At 38.1% G+C, this 17,355-nt stretch overlaps 2 protein-coding genes across 2 annotated transcripts in view; one reads left to right on the top strand and one right to left on the bottom strand.

The window, feature by feature from the left end:
• On the bottom strand, positions 1 to 678 carry LOC309834218 (large ribosomal subunit protein uL13-like; the record flags this gene model as incomplete). Its single annotated transcript, XM_082672853.1, is given in 3 exon segments — positions 1 to 390; positions 394 to 408; positions 410 to 678. Coding segments are annotated over 3 exon segments (609 nt in total). The 5' UTR covers positions 614 to 678.
• Positions 679 to 15,261: 14,583 nt separating this feature from the next.
• TSGA10 (testis specific 10) overlaps positions 15,262 to 17,355 on the top strand; it is a 75,109-nt gene continuing 73,015 nt past the window's right edge. The window contains exons 1-2 of the mRNA XM_082672639.1: positions 15,262 to 15,333; positions 15,785 to 16,000. The gene's annotated coding sequence lies outside the window, so the exon portion shown is untranslated. The remainder of the gene's footprint in view (positions 15,334 to 15,784; positions 16,001 to 17,355) is intronic.

The following is a 17,355-nucleotide window of genomic DNA, read 5'->3' as shown; positions in this document are numbered from 1 at the left end:
TCAGACTAAGAATCCATGGGTTTTGAGGACCTCTGTGAATTTGTCAATTTTCTTCTCTGTGTTCTTTTCGGCCTGCTTCCATAGCCTCGTGAGCTGCTTCTTTTTCCAGTAGTGGATCTTGGCCTTCTCCTTTCTCTTCTCCTCAAGGGTGGCTGTTACTGCCTGGTACTTCCAGCCAACCTGATGAGCCAGGGACCCTAGGTAGGCAAACTTCCACATAGGTTTCAGATGCACAACCTGGAGGGCGGTAGGAACCACCATCCTCTTTTTCTTGTCATAGGGTGGCAGGATCCCATCAAACGCCTTGAGGCAGTTTAGAGCGGCCTGGCCTTGATTGGTCTTATTGGACAGCATGCCTTGCACTGTCTGCCAGAAGATGCAGCTGGGGGCTCAGAAGTGGTAGGGGGCTGTGGGAGGGGTTGGTGTTCATCCGCTTGCAGAGGAATGCCAGGTACTTCAACTTGTTTCTATAGAAATTGCCAGAAATGTTGATGCCCTCACAGCACATAACCACCACCTTTTGACCCAGAAGCACCTGCTCGGCCATCATGGCCACCAGGCAGCCCAGGAGATGGCCTTGGCCATCGAGAACCAGGACCTGCCCCTCCGCCATCTTTGGTAGCTGCCTCCAAGATGCTTTTTGACCCACCTCCTAGAGAAATGGAAATAAAAACAAAAATAAACAAATGGGACCTAATGAAGCCTAAAAGCTTTTGCACAGCAAAGGAAAACAAAAACAAGATGAAAAGACAACCCTCAGAATGGGAGAAAATATTTGCAAATGAAGCAGCTGACAAAGGATTAATCTCCAAAATATACAAGCAGCGCAATATCAAAAAAACAAACAACCCAATCCAAAAATGGGCAGAAGACCTAAATAGACATTTTTCCAAAGAAGAAATACAGATTGCCAACAAACACATGAAAAGATGCTCAACATCACTAATCATTAGAGAAATGCAAATCAGAACTACAGTGATGTATCACCTCACACTGGTCAGAATGGCCATCATCAAGAAACCTACAAAAAATAAATGCTGGAGAGGGTGTGGAGAAAAGGGAACCACCGTCTTGCAGTGTTGGTGGGAATGTAAATTGATACAGCCACTATGGAGAACAGTATGGAGGTTCCTTGAAAAACTAAAAATAGAACTACCATATGACCCAGCAATCCCACTACTGGGTATATACCCTGAGAAAACCATAATTCAAAAGAGTCATGTACCACAACATTCATTACAGTACTACTTACAATAGCCAGGACATGGAAGCAACCCAAGTGTCCATCGACAGATGAATGGATAAAGAAGATGTGGCACATATATACAGTGGAATATTACTCAGCCATAAAAAGAAACAAAATTGAGTTATTTGTAGTAAAGTGGATGGACCTAGAGACTGTCATACAGAGTGAAGTAAGTCAGAAAGAGAAAAACAAATACCGTATGCTTACACATATATATGGAACCTAAAAAAAAAATGGTTTTGATGAACCTAGGGGCAGGACAGGAATAACTACGCAGACATAAAGAATGGACTTGAGGATGCGGGGACGGGGAAGGGTAAGCTGAGATGAAGTGAGTGGCATGGACATATATACACTACCAAATGAAAAATAGATAGCTACTGGGAAGCAGCTGCATAGCACAGGGAGATCAGCTTGGTGTTTTGTGATCACCTAGAGAGGTGGGATAAGGAGGGTGGGAGGGAGAAGCAAAAGGGAGGGGATATGAGGATATACGTATGCATATAGCTGATTCACTTTGTTATACAGCAGAAACTAACACAACGCTGTAAAGCAATTATACTCCAATAAAGATGTTAAAGGAAAAAAGAAAAAAAATATATGAGCTACCTTTGTAGGCTAGAGATTAAAGTAAAAAAAAAAGTTTGACTTTTATTCTGATTTCAGTGGGAAGCCATTGGAGTGTTTTGAGCAGGATCTCATTATTTTAAAATGATTGTTTTGATTTCAGTTTGGAAAACAGGTTGCAGGGAGCAGCAGTAGAAGGAAAAAGACCAGTTAGGAGACAATTGCAGTAATCCATGTGGGAGATGATGGTGACTTGAACCAAGTAGGTGATAATAAAAGTGTACAGAAGTGGATGATGGATTGGGGATATATTTTGGAGGTAGATCCAAAGGGCTTGTTGATGGATTTGATGAGGTTCAGGAAAAGAGGAAACAAAGACAACGCCTTGGCTTTTGACTTTGATCACTGCACAAATGACAGTGCCATGTGACATGGGAAAGACTGGGAAGGAACATGGTGGAGGCAGGGTTGAGAGTAGAAGTGCAGGTGGGGGAATTGAGGTCTGGTTTGTTTTTTGTTTTGTGGTACGCGGGCCTCTCACTGTTGTGGCCTCTCCCATTGCGGAGCACAGGCTCCGGACGCGGAGGCTCAGCGGCCATGGCTCACGGGCCCAGCCGCTCCGCAGCATGTGGGATCCTCCTGGACCGGGGCACGAACCCGTGTCCCCTGCATTGGCAGGTGGACTCTCAACCACTGTGCCACCAGGGAAGCCCAAGAGGTCTGTTTTAACATGTTAAGTTGTGATGGCTTTGGACATCCAATAAACAATATAATGTGTTAAGTGCTCCAGTATGGATATGTTCATAGTTTGGAGGGAACATGGAAAATATATGCTAAGTCTTTGGGGGGAAGTAGAAGTCAGAAATACTTTTTTGTAGTCCTGTATTCCCTTAGCATACATGTATGTGGCACGAATCATACTGTACTGTAATTTCTGATTTGTTTTGGACTTCTCTAGATTCATTGAGGCTTGAAATTGTAAGTTTTTTGTTTTAATTTAATTTAATTTAATTTATTTTATATTGGCTGCATTGGGTCTTTGTTGCTGCACGCGGGCTTTTCTCTGGTTGCGGTGAGTGGGGGCTACTCTTCATTGCGGTGCGCAGGCTTCTTGTTGTGGTGGCTTCTCTTGTTGGGAGCATGGGCTCTACGTGTGCAGGCTTCAGTAGTTGTGGCACACGGGCTCAGTAGTTGTGGCTCATGGGCTCTAGAATGCAGACTCAGTAGTTGTGGCGCACGGGCTTAGTTGCTCCGCAGCATGTGGGATCTTCCTGGACCAGGGCTCGAACCTGTGTCTCCTGCATTGGCAGGTGGATTCTTAACCACTGTGCCACCAGGGAAGCCCCTTGAAATTGTAAGTTTTTATTTGTTTTCTATCTTTCTAGCTTCCCAATCTAATATTGGTTCATTCTTATCCTAACTGTTTATAAATTTGTTTGGTAAGTGAATAAATGTTACAATCTGATAGTATGAACTGAAACAGTGATAGTAGTGATGGAAGAAATGTGTTTGAGAGAGATTTTAGTGAAAAGATCAGTAGGACATGACGGCCAATTAAATAAGTTGAGTCAGTGAGAGGAATTAGTAATAATAGTAATTGTAAATAATAATAATATATATATAGCAGTTATTATTTATTGCCAGGCACTGTTCTAAGTGCTTTACATATAATAACTCATTTAATCCTCACAACAACTCTATGAGGCAAGTACTGTTTTCATCTCTATTTTAGAGATGAGGAAGCCATGGCCAGAGAAGTAACTTGCCTGTGGTCACGCAGCTAAGAAGGGGCAGAACAGGCATTATGAACGGAAGCAGTCTGAGGCTAAAGAACATGCTCTTAACCACTGTGCTGTGTTGGTTCCCCATTGAGAATGACTGTGATTCTAGCTTGGGTGTTTATGATGACAATTTGCTGCTTACAAAGTACTTCACTTGCGTTCTCTGAGATCTGTACAGGAACACAAGTTCCATTCAAAGCTCCATCTAGAGATCACTGGAAGGTGGAAGATATTCAGGTAGCCTGAGGTGGAGAAACTGGCATGCCAGGCATGGGCATTTCAGATACACTGATTTCTCTCCCTTTTTATTGCCTCCAAAGTTAGTGTAGGGAAAGTCGCAGCTCTAATATGATGGCTCACAATTGTCAGGTAGACTCTTGGTCTCTTTATACTTCTGATTTCTAGACTAGACTGATAGTAAACGTGACTGTTCATTTTACCAAAAAGAAGAGGGAAGGTTCCATTTTATCTGCTTTAGTACACTGCTTCATTATCAACCTCTACAAATTTGTATTGACACCTTCCTGTTAGCCAAAGAACTGTGCAGATTCATGGAATACAGAGAGCTCTAGGATATTATTTGTTAAGATTCTAATAACTGTGTGAGGAAGACATAGCCAGAAAAAGTAAATAGCTACATAAATTGTTCTGTTACCAAGATATTTGGATGTCTCAATGAAGAGGTGATCACCGTTCGATGGAGAAGACAGAGAAAACCTCCTAGAGAATATGGAATTCAAGCTGAGCCTTAGAAGTGTCTTTACTTCAGTGGAGAAAAGAGTGAGGGCAAAGCTCATGAACAAAAGATAATATGTTTCTGAATGTATGTATAAAGAAGGTGTAGAATAGTTTGTCTTTAATAGAGGGGTTCTTGGAGGTGTCAAGTAGGAGGTAAATTTGAAGAAGTAGGAAGGGACCAGATTATGAAGAACTGTATGCTAGGCAGGTTTAGATTTTAGGTCCTTGCTATTCAAGGTGTAGTCTGTGTGCTAGCCAAATAGGGATCGCTGAGCAGCTTTTTAGAAATGCAGTATTTCAGACCTACTGTGAGTAATAATCTCATTTTAACAAGATTCCCAAATGATTCGTATGTTTACTAAAATTTGAAAAGTACTGCTATAGTGAGGAGTCATTTGATTCAGTTATACTTAGTCACATGTTTATAACTAGGAACACATTTTTCAACAGAAACTATGTAAGAAATGGTAGTTAGGATTTCAGCCTAACCCATAAAGGCCTAAAACGATTCATAGTTAGAAATGCTGTGTGAGATCTAATGCTGAAGTTCCAGGAGAGGCAGGAACTGCTGGACTGGAGAACAGAAAAAGCAGATTTGTGTCTTGTTTAGGGAAAGGGAAAAAGGGAAATAAACCTGTCGGACTGTTAAGGACTGGGTTGTACAGGGCGTTAACACAAGGTCAGTGATCCTGAGCCTGAATTTCCCAAGCACTAGATTTTGGAGCATAGCATCTGTGTTGCTTTGCTTGTAGCAAATTCTCTCTTAACGTAATGGTAGCCTTGATTCAGAGAAAGAAAAATTATTTCCTTAAATTATACAGTTTCTAAGATACATAGTCAAGTAAAAAAAGCACAGTGAAGAGTAGTATGTGTAGTATGCTAAAGTGAGAAATCTTTTAACACTGCTATTTTGCACATGTGCAAATATGTATGTAGAAAAATTCTGAGAAATGGAATTATTTGTAAAGAAGCTATGTGCATTTGTAATGTTGCTAGATTTACCCAGTGGTTCTCCATAAATACTGTGTCAATTTACACTGCCACAGAATGCTAATTTATATATCCAACTTTATGATTTTGCCAATGTGATGGTTAAAAAATGGTATCCCAGTGTTGTTTTAATTTGTATTCCTCCAAATGGTGAGATTGAATATCTTTAAATCTATTTAAAAGCCATTTCTGTGAAATATCCATATTCTTGGCCAATTTTTATATTAGGGTATTTCTTTTCCTTTTTTTAATTATAGGAATTATTTATATATTAGGGAAATTAGCCCTTTGTGATATGGGTAGCAAACCTTTTTGTTAATATACAAAAATAACAATAAACAGGTAGCTAGTGAACATCATAGCCCTGGAAGTAGACTACTTAATTTGCTGCTGACCCATACTCCCTTAGATAGAGTGGAGTATGTCTTTTTTGAAAAGCATGTTCAATACTATAGTTTCATATTTGGAAAACACACAGAAGAAGTTTTATAATATAAAGTTTTAAGAAAGTAAATGTTGATGAAGTCCTTTTAGCTGGTGGAACAGGTTAAAAACAATTTTTTAATTGAATGTTGTTAATTTTCAAAATTATGGTTGTTGTGGGAAATCACAAAGCTGCTTTAAACCTGACTGTCTCTATATTATTCCCATTCCTTCCACTAGGTTACCACCAAAGAACATGCTTTTGATCTAGGGGCTCCAGTTTCTGAAGCTGAAAAACACCAGAATATTCTCCAGCTAGAACAAGAAGTGAGAAATCAAGACAAATTCATTTCTTCACTGAAGTTACAGGTTACATTTAATTTCTCTGCATATTTCCCTAAATTAATTTGGGATGGGGGCCTATATTAAAATAAGATAGAGAATAAATACCAATTCAGTGCTCATTTAAATTGTATGGGTCTAAAATCATTCCATTTTTATCTTAACCATTTTGAAACACATAGATTCAGAGTTAGTGAGTGAAAACTATATCCCAGGTGTTGTATCAGATGCTTTCAAGTACATAATCTTACCTAATCATCCCAACTTTGTGAAATTGTGATGTTATTTCCATTTTACCAATGTGGAAGCCCAAGTTCCAAGAGGCTAAAGAATTATGATATTTGACTAATGAGTGACAGAGCTAGGATTTCTCTGAACTCCCACGTTAGCTAGAATTTGAATCCAGTTCTCTGAACTCCCAAGTTCATTATTGTTTCTGTTCTCCTGGTGTCTGACCTGTGGTATAGCTATTAATAAAGGCTATTAAAAGAAACTTCCTCTTCTAGGAAAATGGAGTAGACTTACTTTTCCTTACTCTTCCCACTAAGTACAGCTAAAAACCCTGAATATTATGTATAAAACAAGCATAAGAACACTCTGAAAGGTGGGAAGAAGGAAGACTGGCTAGAGACCTCAGCACACAATGAATGTTAGGACATGTTAGGGAGTTCCTGGTTTTTCTTTTTGTTCCATATATTCCAGGCAGAGTACTGGAAAAACTGGCAACCAGAAATCATGGGTGCAGATTTATAAAGGTCTCAGAAAAGCCATCCCTTTCTAGCTGAAGGACTAGGAATTGGGCAATCTAGCAAGGCAGATTACTCTTAGAGAAGAACTGCCCATTTTAAGCAGACACCAGGGAAAAAAACTAGCTCCATTCCTGCCAGCAAAGCCTAAGAGCCCAGACACCCACCCTTCTCATGCTATAACAAAGAACCCCATCCTTCCCTCATCCCCCTACCCTGCCCCACAAGGCCCCCATCCCACCAGGGTGGTATCAAAGAAGGCTGAGTGGGGAACCAAGACTTTTGTGTCATTCAGGAAGTAAGGAAGTCCCCAACCCCATATTGTCAGCAGAGACCACATGGGGAGCCAAGAAGTCCACTGCCACCTGGTAGTAAGAGGTGCCCCATTTCCTCTTTGCTGGGATGATATCAGAAGAGACCTAATGCGGAGTCAGAACCTTTACCACCCTCCAACAGTAACAAGTCCACCCACCCACAGTGGCAGTGGAGGATACATGGGAGCGGTAATAAGGAGCCTCCATTCTTCCAGCTCTGGTGATATCAGCAGAGGCCTGGTGGGTAGCCCGAAGTCCCATCCCTGCCTAGCCGTAACGAGGAGCCCCACCCTTCCCAGGTGTCAAAGGAGGCCTAGTGGAGAAATTGGGCTTTTACTCCCATCCAACAGTAACAAGGCAGTGTCCCCCTTTTCTTGCTGGAGCGGTGTCACAGGAAGCCTACTGAAAGATAAGAGTCAGTGTCTTAGACTATGAGGTCTCAATTAAAAAAAAGGAAAAAACACTCCTCATCCCCAAAATCAGGAAGATTTCAACCTCTATGAGAAAAGACAATCAAGAGATGCCAACACAGAGATGAATCAAATATGACAATTATCTGACAAGGATTTTAAATTAGCCATCATATAAATGCTTCAACAAGTAATTTTGAGCATGCTTGAAACAAACAGATAAAGTACAGCCAAGTGGAATTTTGGTAGCAAACAGGCTGTTCGAAATAAAAGATATAAAGTAGAGGCAAGTGGAATTTTGGTAGCAAACAAGCTGTTCTTCAGTAGGTGAATAGAATAAACAAACTGTGGTATATAATAGAATATCATTCACTGATTAAAAGACATGAACTATCAAGCCATAAAAAGACATGAAGGAACCTTGAAAGGATATTGTGAGGTGAAAAAAGCCAATCTGAAAAGGTTACATGCTCTGTGATTCCAACTATACGACCTTCTGGGAAAGACAAAACATAGAGACATTAGAAGATCACTGGTTGCCAGGGATTTGGAGGGAGGAAGGGGTGAAGGGAGCACAGGGGATTTTTAGGGCAGTGAAACTATCCTGTATACAGTAATGATGGATACATGTCACTGTACATTTGTAAAAAGCCACAGAATCAACAACCCTAAGAGTGAACCCTAATTAAACTCTGGATTTTAGTTAATAATAATGTATAATGTTGGCTCATCAATTGTGACCAATGTACCACACTAAAACAAGATGTAAATAAGGGGAAACTAGGGTGAGTTGGAGGGGGGAGAAGGGGTATGTGGGAACTCTCTGTACTTACTGCTCAATTTTTCTGTAAACCTAAAACTGCTCTAAAAAAAAGTAAGTTCTATTAAAAAATACATGGGAGAAAAGACTTCCAAATTATGTATCTGATAAGGGATTAATATCCAGAATATATAAAGAAATCCTATAACTCAACAACAAAAAACCCCAAAACAATGCAATTCAAAAATGGCAAAAAACTTGAATAGATGTTTCTCCAGAGAAGATATACAGATGGCCAATAAACATGAAAAGATGCTCAACATCACCAGTCATTAAGGAAATGCAAATCAAAACCACAATGAGATATCACTTCACACCAATCAGGACCACTATTATCAAAAAGCAGAAAATAACAAGTGTTGGTGAGGATGTGGAGAATCTGGAGCTCTTGTGCATTGCTAATGTAAAATGGTTTAAGCACAGTACAAAATTTTGGCAATTCCTCAAAAAGTTAAGTATAGAATTACCATGTGATCCAGCTATTCCACTCCTAGGAATATCCCCCAAAGATTAAAAGCAGGGACTCAAACAGATACTTGTACACCAATGTTCATAACAGCATTATTTATGATAGCCAAGAGGTGGAAACAACTCAGATTCCATCGATAGATGAATGGATAAACAAAATGGGGTACGTACAAACAATGGAACATTATTCAACCTTAATTCTGAAAGGAGACTACAAGATGGAAGAGCCCTGAAAACAGTGTGCTAATTGAAATAAGCCAGGCACAGAAGGACAAATATTGTATGATTCCACTTATATGAGGTAGGAAAATTCATAGATAATTATTTAATGGGTACAGAGTTTCAGTTTGTGATGATGAAAAAGTTCTGGAAATGGATATGGGATGGTTGCACAATGTTGTGAATGTACTTAATGCCATTGAATTTTACATTTAAAAATGGTTAGAGTGGTAAATTTTATGATGTTCTATTTTACCACAATAAAAAAGTTTAAAAAAATACAGTAACTGAGATTAAAAACTCAGTGTTCTCAAACAAAAACATGAAGAGGAGGAGAAAAGAATGAATCAGTGAACATGAAGATAGAAATAAAGAAATTACCTGATCTGAACAATAGAAAATAGATTGAAAAAATGTGAACAGAGGCTCAGGGACAGGTGGGAATATAACAAAAGATCTACATTTGGATTGTTGGAGTCCCAGAAAGAGAGGTAAGAGAAGGTGGGGCTGAAAAAATATTCAAAGAAATAATGGCTACATAGTCCCCAAATTTGGCAAAAGACATAAACAAATGAAAGAAGGTGAGTGAAAAGCTACCAGGAGTCTCCCAAAGAAATCTACACTGAGACACTTCATATTCAAACTGAAAACTAAAGACAAAAAAAATCCTGAAAGAAACAATTCATTATTTATAGGGGAGCACCAATTCAAATGGCAGCAGGTCTGGAAATGAGATCAGAAGGAAGTGGCACAACATTTTTCAAGTGTTGGAAGAAAAGAACTGTCAACCCAGTGCATATTCTGTATTTAGAAAAGTATGAAGGGAAAAGTAAGAAATGAAGGGAAAATTAAGATATTCTCAGATGAAGAAAACTGAGAATTTGTTGCCAGCAAAGCTACCCTAAAAGAATATCTAAAGGAATTTCTCTAACAAGGAAGGAAGTGGTAAAAGGAGTAGTCTTGGAAGAATAGGAAGGAAGGAGGAACAACATATAGAGCAAAAATATGGGTAAACGTGATCGAATTTCCTTTTCTACTTTTCTAAATTATGTTTGTCGAATGTAGTTCTCAGTGCATGTAGAGGAAATATTTAAGAATCATTTTATTAATAAAGGAGGGTAGAGGGACGTAAAGGGAGGTAAGGTCTCTGCACTTCACTTGAACTGGTAAACTGTAGGCTGTGATAACTTATGAACATATAATGAAACACCTAGAGCAACCACTAAAAATCTGTAAAAAGAGTTATACTCAGAATTGCTATGGATACCTCAAACTGGAATTCTAAAAAATGTTCAAGAAACCCAGAGGAAAGTGGGTAAAACAAAACAGAAAGAAAAATTAAAAAAAATAACACAACAGAAAACAACAGAAAAGTCACACTTGAATCTTAACGTAAAAGTAAGTACATTAAATATATGTAATCTAAATACACCAATTAGAAGCTAGAAATTGGCAGAGTGGATTAAAAAACCATGACCTAGCATTATGCTGTCTATAAGAAATTCACTTCAAATATAATGATATAGCTAGGTTGAAAGGCATTCAGACCCAAATGAAGAAATAAAACTATCCCTGTTTATAGATGACATGATCTTCTTCCTGGAAAATCTCATACCATCTACAGTGTAAAAACTAGAACTAATAAATGAGTTCAAAAGGTCAGAATACAACACAAACATACTGTATTTTTGTTTTAAATGTATTTATTTATTTATTTTTTGGCTGCGTTGGATCTTTGTTGCTGTGCGCAGGCTTTCTCTAGTTGTGGTGAGCGGGGGCTATTCTTCGTTGCGGTGCACGGGCTTCTCATTGCAGTGGCTTCTCTTGTTGCAGAGCACGGGCTCTAGGTGCCTGGGCTTCAGGAGTTGTGGCTTGCGGGCTCTGGAGCACAGGCTCAGTAGTTGTGGCACACAGGCTTAGTTGCTCCGCGGCATGTGGGATCTTCCCGGATCAGGGCTCGAACCCGTGTCCCCTGCACTGGCAGGCGGATTCTTAACCACTGCGCCACCAGGGAAGCCCTGTATTTTTGTATATTATCAATTAACCTGTGGAAATCTAAATTAAAAATTACATGCCATTTACAGTCACTCAAATAGAAAATGGAATCCTTAGATGTAAATCTAACAAAATAAGTATGAACTCACATTCTGAAAACTACAAAATGCTAATAAGAGAAATCTAAGAAGATCTAAACAAATATTCAGGGATTGGTAGCCTCAACATAGTAAGATATCAATTCTCTCCAAATCTATATCCAAGTTTAATACGATTCCCATCAAAATCCCAGCAAAGAACAATTTTGAAAAAAACCAAAGTGGAAAGAGTCATTCTCCTTGATTTAAAAACTTAATATACAGCTACAGTAATCATGACTGTATGGTATTGCTAGAGGGACAGACATAGATCAGTGATACAGAATAGAGAATCCAGAAATAGCCTTACACGAATACAGCCAAATGATTTTTGACAGAGGTGCAAATGCAATCTGATGAAGAAAGGTAGTCTTTTCAACAAAATGTGCTGGAGCAATTTGATATCTTTTAGGAACAAAAATGAGCCTAGACCTAAACCTCACACCTTATACAAAAATTAACTCAGAATAGATCATAGATTTAAATGTAAAACATAAAACTATGAAAGTTTGAAAAGGTAACATAGGAACAAATCTTCAGGACCTTGGGCTTGCTGAAGAGTTCTTAGACATGACAGCAAAAGTGTGATTCATAAAAGAGAAAATTGATAATTTGAATTTCGTCAAGATTTAAGTCTTTTGCTTTGTGAAAGACCCTGTTAATAGGATGAAAAGACAAGCTACAACCCCTGTTTCTGTCAAAGGAATCGTATCTAGAACATGTGGAGAACTCTCACAACTCAACAGTAAAAAGCAAACAATCCAGTTAGAAAATGAACAAAGAATATAAAGACATATGTCACAGGAGGATGTATTGTTGACAAATAAAAAGATGTTCATCTTTTCTAAACATCAGGGAAATACAAATTAAGACCATGATGAGATAACAATGCACACTGTTAAGGAACGGTTAAAATAAAAAATAGTCATAATACCAAATGCTGGCAAGGATGAGGAGAAACTGGATCACTGATACATTCCTGGTGGGAATGGGGAATGGTACAGCTACTCTGGAAAATAGTTTAGTTCTTAAAAAACTAAACATACATTTACCATACAGCCCAGCAATTGCACTCTTGGGAATTTATTCCAGAGAAATGAAAACTATGTCCACTCAAAAACCTGTATACAGTTATACAGTTGTTCATAGCAGCTTTATTTGTTATAGTCCCAAACTGGAAACATCTAAAACTTCCCTTAATTGGTGAATTATTAAACAAACCGTGGTAATCCATACCATGAAATATTATTCAGCAATAAGAAGGAATGAACTGTTGATCCACTTAACAACTTAGATGTCAGGGGCACTGTGCTGAGTGAAAAAGCCACCGTCAACAGATAGCATACTGTGATCTCTATCACATGATTCTATTTATGTAACATTCTCAAAATGGCAAAATTATTATAGAGATCAGTGGTTGCTAAGAGTTATGGGTGGGGAGGGATGGCTGTGACTATACAGGAGTAACGGGAGGGTGATCTTTGTGGTGATGGAATAGTTCTGTGTCTTATTGAGGTGGTAGTTACAGCATTTTACACGTGATAAAATGGTATAGAACAATAGGCACACGTTGTACCAATGTCAAATCTCTGGGTTTGATATTTTACTGTAATTTAAGATGTAACTGTTTGGGGAAACCAGGTTAAAGGCACATGAACCTCTGTACTATGTTTGCAACTTCCTGTGAACCTTTAGTTATTTCAAAATAAAAAGTTTTTTTTTTTTGGCAAGTTTTTTTTTTAATAAAAGCTACTTTTTGAGTACCTATTGTCTGCCAAAAATTTTACTTGAACTTTTATATCTCTCTAACTACACCCTGAAAATTGTAGGTATTCTCTCCATTTAACAGATGAAACTCAAGAAGCTTCCATTTATTTTTTTCTGAAGTCAGATGCATCTCTTAGGATCAAGAAAATATGGTAAATTGTCTGAGGTTAAGTGACTGGTGAGGAACTGCAGCAGGATTTAAACCTGTCTGCCTCAGTCCAAAGCCCACATCCTTTGTAACCTCCTCTTCTAAAGTACTTGTGTCTTGGAATTAAGTAAAAGTGGGGCTTGATGTCAAGGTGAGGGAAGTGTTCATTTATTTATTTATAATGTATTTGTTTTATTCATTTAATAATTGAGCATCATGTGCTAGATATATAATAAATGATACAGAAAGGAGAGGTATGTTGATACAGAAATTAGAGACATGATCCCTTTAAAGTCGCTTAGAACTTAGTGGAAGGGACAGGGAAACAAATGATTATAACACATCTTATAAAATACTAAGATAAAAATATATAAGAAGCTGTATGGGAGCCCAGAGAGGAAAAGCATGTAACCTTTCCTGGTGGGAGGTCAGGAAACATTTTTAGCATGTTCTTGTTGCTCAGAGACGTGGCCCTGTTGAAGCCATGAACAAAGACAAAAAGATAGATAAATTGAAGTTTGTTTATCCCTATAGTTAAAAAAAAAATGCTAGTAATGAAAAGAGGTAATAAGAGTGCGGGAAAGTAAAGAAACAGTGAAAGCATGGATAAGCAGAGCAAACAGGAAATCATTGCATGGTTTCTGTACTAGTTGCTAGAGGTGAGCTGCAGATTTCTTTAAAATTACTACAGGCAAAAGCAACAAGGAAATTGTAAAGTAATTCACGGTACAAAGAATAAAAACAAACCAGGTATACAAAAGAAGCACATGTTTTTCTGAAACTGAGACCTGAGCAAAGTTTTCCCTGAGGATTCTTTTTTTTTTTTGTGGTACGCGGGCCTCTCACTGTTGTGGCCTCTCCCGCTGCGGAGCACAGGCTCCAGACGCTCAGACTCAGCAGCCATGGCTCACAGGCCTAGCCGCTCCGCGGCATGTGGGATCCTCCTGGACCGGGGCACGAACCCGTGTCCCCTGCATCAGCAGGCGGACTCTCAACCACTGCACCACCAGGGAAGCCCCCTGAGGATTCTTACAGAGAGGGTTCTGTGATATAGTATATAACATTTTCAATAAATTTCCTAACAGGTTTTAAAATGAGTTTAGCAAGTTTCTTACAGCATGTCTAGAGCTTAGGTGTATATTGGAGATGGTGGAGAGAGCTTGGACAGGGCAGTAGGCCTGGGACCACAAATGGTATTTGTTCATCTTATTCTCAGTGTAATGAAGCACCATAAGGCTACAGGAATTACTTCAAATTTGCATTTTCAAAGAATTTTTAGCTGTAGTTGGGAGAATGCCAAAAAAGAAGAGAGTAAGAGGTATTGCTGAAATTCAGCCTGGTTGTGATAAAAGGCTCAACTACAGAAATAAGTGCATTTACAGTTTGCCTTTTTGCTTTTTAAAAAATTCTTCAAGTTTTTTTTTTTGTCTCCTGGTTTTGACAATTTACTCTTTTCCTGTAAATCTCACAAGTTAGTGTGCCTTACAAAATACCAAAGTGAGAATTGGATTAAAATAATGGCTTTTATTGTGCTTCTTGAGTATAATAAATGTCATTGTGGTATAGTTAGTTATATATAATTCATGACCTTTAGGATATTTCTTTATATAGTGACAAATAATAAAGTTTCTATTTTTAAAGAAAACTTTGTTGATTTTGATGGTTTGGAAAGAGCTCTCTCTAGTTACTTGAAAAGGGCAAGGTTACAGCAAAAATAATGTTAGAACTAAGAATAACGTTACATAAGAGATTTAGCAATTTTAGATGCTCTTTAAAGACCAAGACTGTTTTTTTCTTCTGTCTTTTCACATCTTGCACACACAGTGCCTTGAATATAGTAGGTGCTCAATAAATATTTGTTAAATATACAGTGAGAGACAAATCCTGTGGAAAAGGGCTTTGTGCCACCCCTTTATCTCAGATATTTCTCTTACGGCACTTAACATACTGTATATGTATTTCCACAAGTAAACAATACATTCTCTGAGGCAGATAGCTAACCTGTCTTTGTATGTGTTGAATTTAACATAGTTCTTGACATATTATCATTATTCAATTGGTGTAACATATCTTTTTTCCTTTAAAGGCATTTGGATACCTTCGTGATAGAAAAGGCCCTTTTCTTCATCCATTGATGGTTTGATAGTGGGCTAAGAAAGAAAGCTGTGGTCCTCCACATAAGTCAGCAAATACTTGATTGATTTGGTATTTAGCTTAGTCAAGTAAGTTACTGATATGTTCAAAGGACTTTTCTAAAGAGTTAACATATTTTGATGACAGTAGTTAGAAACTTAATTCTAAAGAATGCCTAATTGATGATATTAATTATTTAAATTATTTCGAGACTGGTTTCTTTTCTGCAGATATAAATATTTGGCAATTTTTCTAATAGTTTTGTTAAATATCAACACTAAGTGGTTTTTTTTGTTATTAAGCTGTAAATTGTTTTGAGAATTATAGCTATAAACCTTTAAATTTTCACTTAGTATATTTTTTTCAGATAGGTAACACAGTCACATGGTACAAAATTCAGAAAGTAAAAAAAGATATATAGTTAAGTCTCCTTGCCAGGGAAGCAAACCTCCCTTCCTGAATCTAGTCACCTAGTTGTTCTCCTCAGAGAGAAGCTAAGGAAATAGTTTAATTTGATTATTTTCTTTCTACTTGTAACAGATTGAAGATCTCAAACAGACAAATCATGGCTTGGAAGAATGTGTTAGGAAACTCTTGGACGGTAAGGAGGTGGTAAGCAGTCAAGTAGAGGATTTAACCAGCCACAATGAGCATCTTTGTCAAGAACTGATTAAAACTGACCAACTAGCAGAGCAACTAGAAAAAGAGAAAAAGTTTGTGGTGGATACTGCCAACAAGGAACTTGAAGAAGCAAAGGTATTAGATTGATCACTGATCAGGTTTTTTTTTTTAATTGAGGTATAATTGACATATAACATTATATTAGTGTACAACTAGTGTACGATTATATTCAGGTGTACAACATAATGATTCAATATTTGTATGTATTGTGAAATGATCACCACAAGTCTAGGTAACATCCAACTACTGATCAGGATTTTAATTCTACTTTAAACATATAGTTATTAATGCAGTGGAAGAAGTGGCATTCTCATTTACATCATTTGAAAGTTTTTTAGATTTGACATTGTAATTAAATGTCTATTCTAAGGATTAAATTGTTTTGTGTTTCACATTTTATTTCTTTTAAAAATTTTTACTCAAAAATTTTCCTAAGTAATATGTAGTCATAGTAAAAACTCAAAGCAATGGGAATGTTCTGTATATAGAACATTTCTCTTTCTCTCTAATCCTTTTTTCCTCTGCAGAGGTATCTACCAACAAGTATATATATGTATATTTCCATTCTTCTTTTCTGTTTTCACACATACACAATTTATTTCACACTTTAAAAAAAGGTGGGTTTTTTTTAACCAAAGCTTTTAAATTTCTATGTAGTCAAATTTGTCAATCTTTACTGAATTCTGAGTTTTGATCTTTTATTTTTTGAGGTCCCACCCCCTTTTAAAACATTTGAATGAGACATCCCTGGTGGCGCAGTGGTTAAAAATCCACCTGCCAGTGCAGGGGACACAGGTTTGATCCCTGGCCCGGGAAGATCCCATATGCTGCAGAGCAACTAAGCCCGTGTGTCACAACTACTGAGCCTGCGCTCTAGAGCCCACGAGCCACAACTACTGAGCCCGTGTGCCTCAACTACTGAAGCCCTCGGGCCTAGAGCCCATGCTCCACAAGAGAAGCCACTGCACTGAGAAGCCTGCACACCGCAATGAAGAATAGCCCCTGCTCACCGCAACTAGAGAAAGCCCACACGCGCAGCAACAAAGACCCAATGCAGCAAAAATAAATAAAATAAATAAAAATTTAAAAATATATATTTGAATAGACTTTATTACTTTAGAGCAGTTTTAGGTTCATAACAACGTGAAGCAGAAGGTAACAGAGATTTCCCATATACTCCCTGCCCCCACACATGCCTAGTCTCCCCCATTATCCACAATCCCCCACCAAAGTGGCACATTTGTTACATTTTATGATAAAGAATTGACATATTGGGACTTCTTGGTGGCACAGTGGTTAAGAATCCGCCTGCCAATGCAGGGGACACAGGTTCGAGCCCTGGTCTGGGAAGATCCCACATGCTGCGGAGCAACTAAGCCCATGCATCACAACTACTGAGCCTGCACTCTAGAGCCTGCAAGCCACAACTA

The sequence above is a fragment of the Grampus griseus genome (assembly GCF_964374135.1).
Source record: "Grampus griseus genome assembly, chromosome: 15".
Classification (NCBI taxonomy): Eukaryota; Metazoa; Chordata; class Mammalia; order Artiodactyla; family Delphinidae; genus Grampus; species Grampus griseus.
The sequence above is the reverse complement of the archived record's forward strand: the minus strand, read 5'-3'. Positions and strand labels throughout refer to the sequence as shown.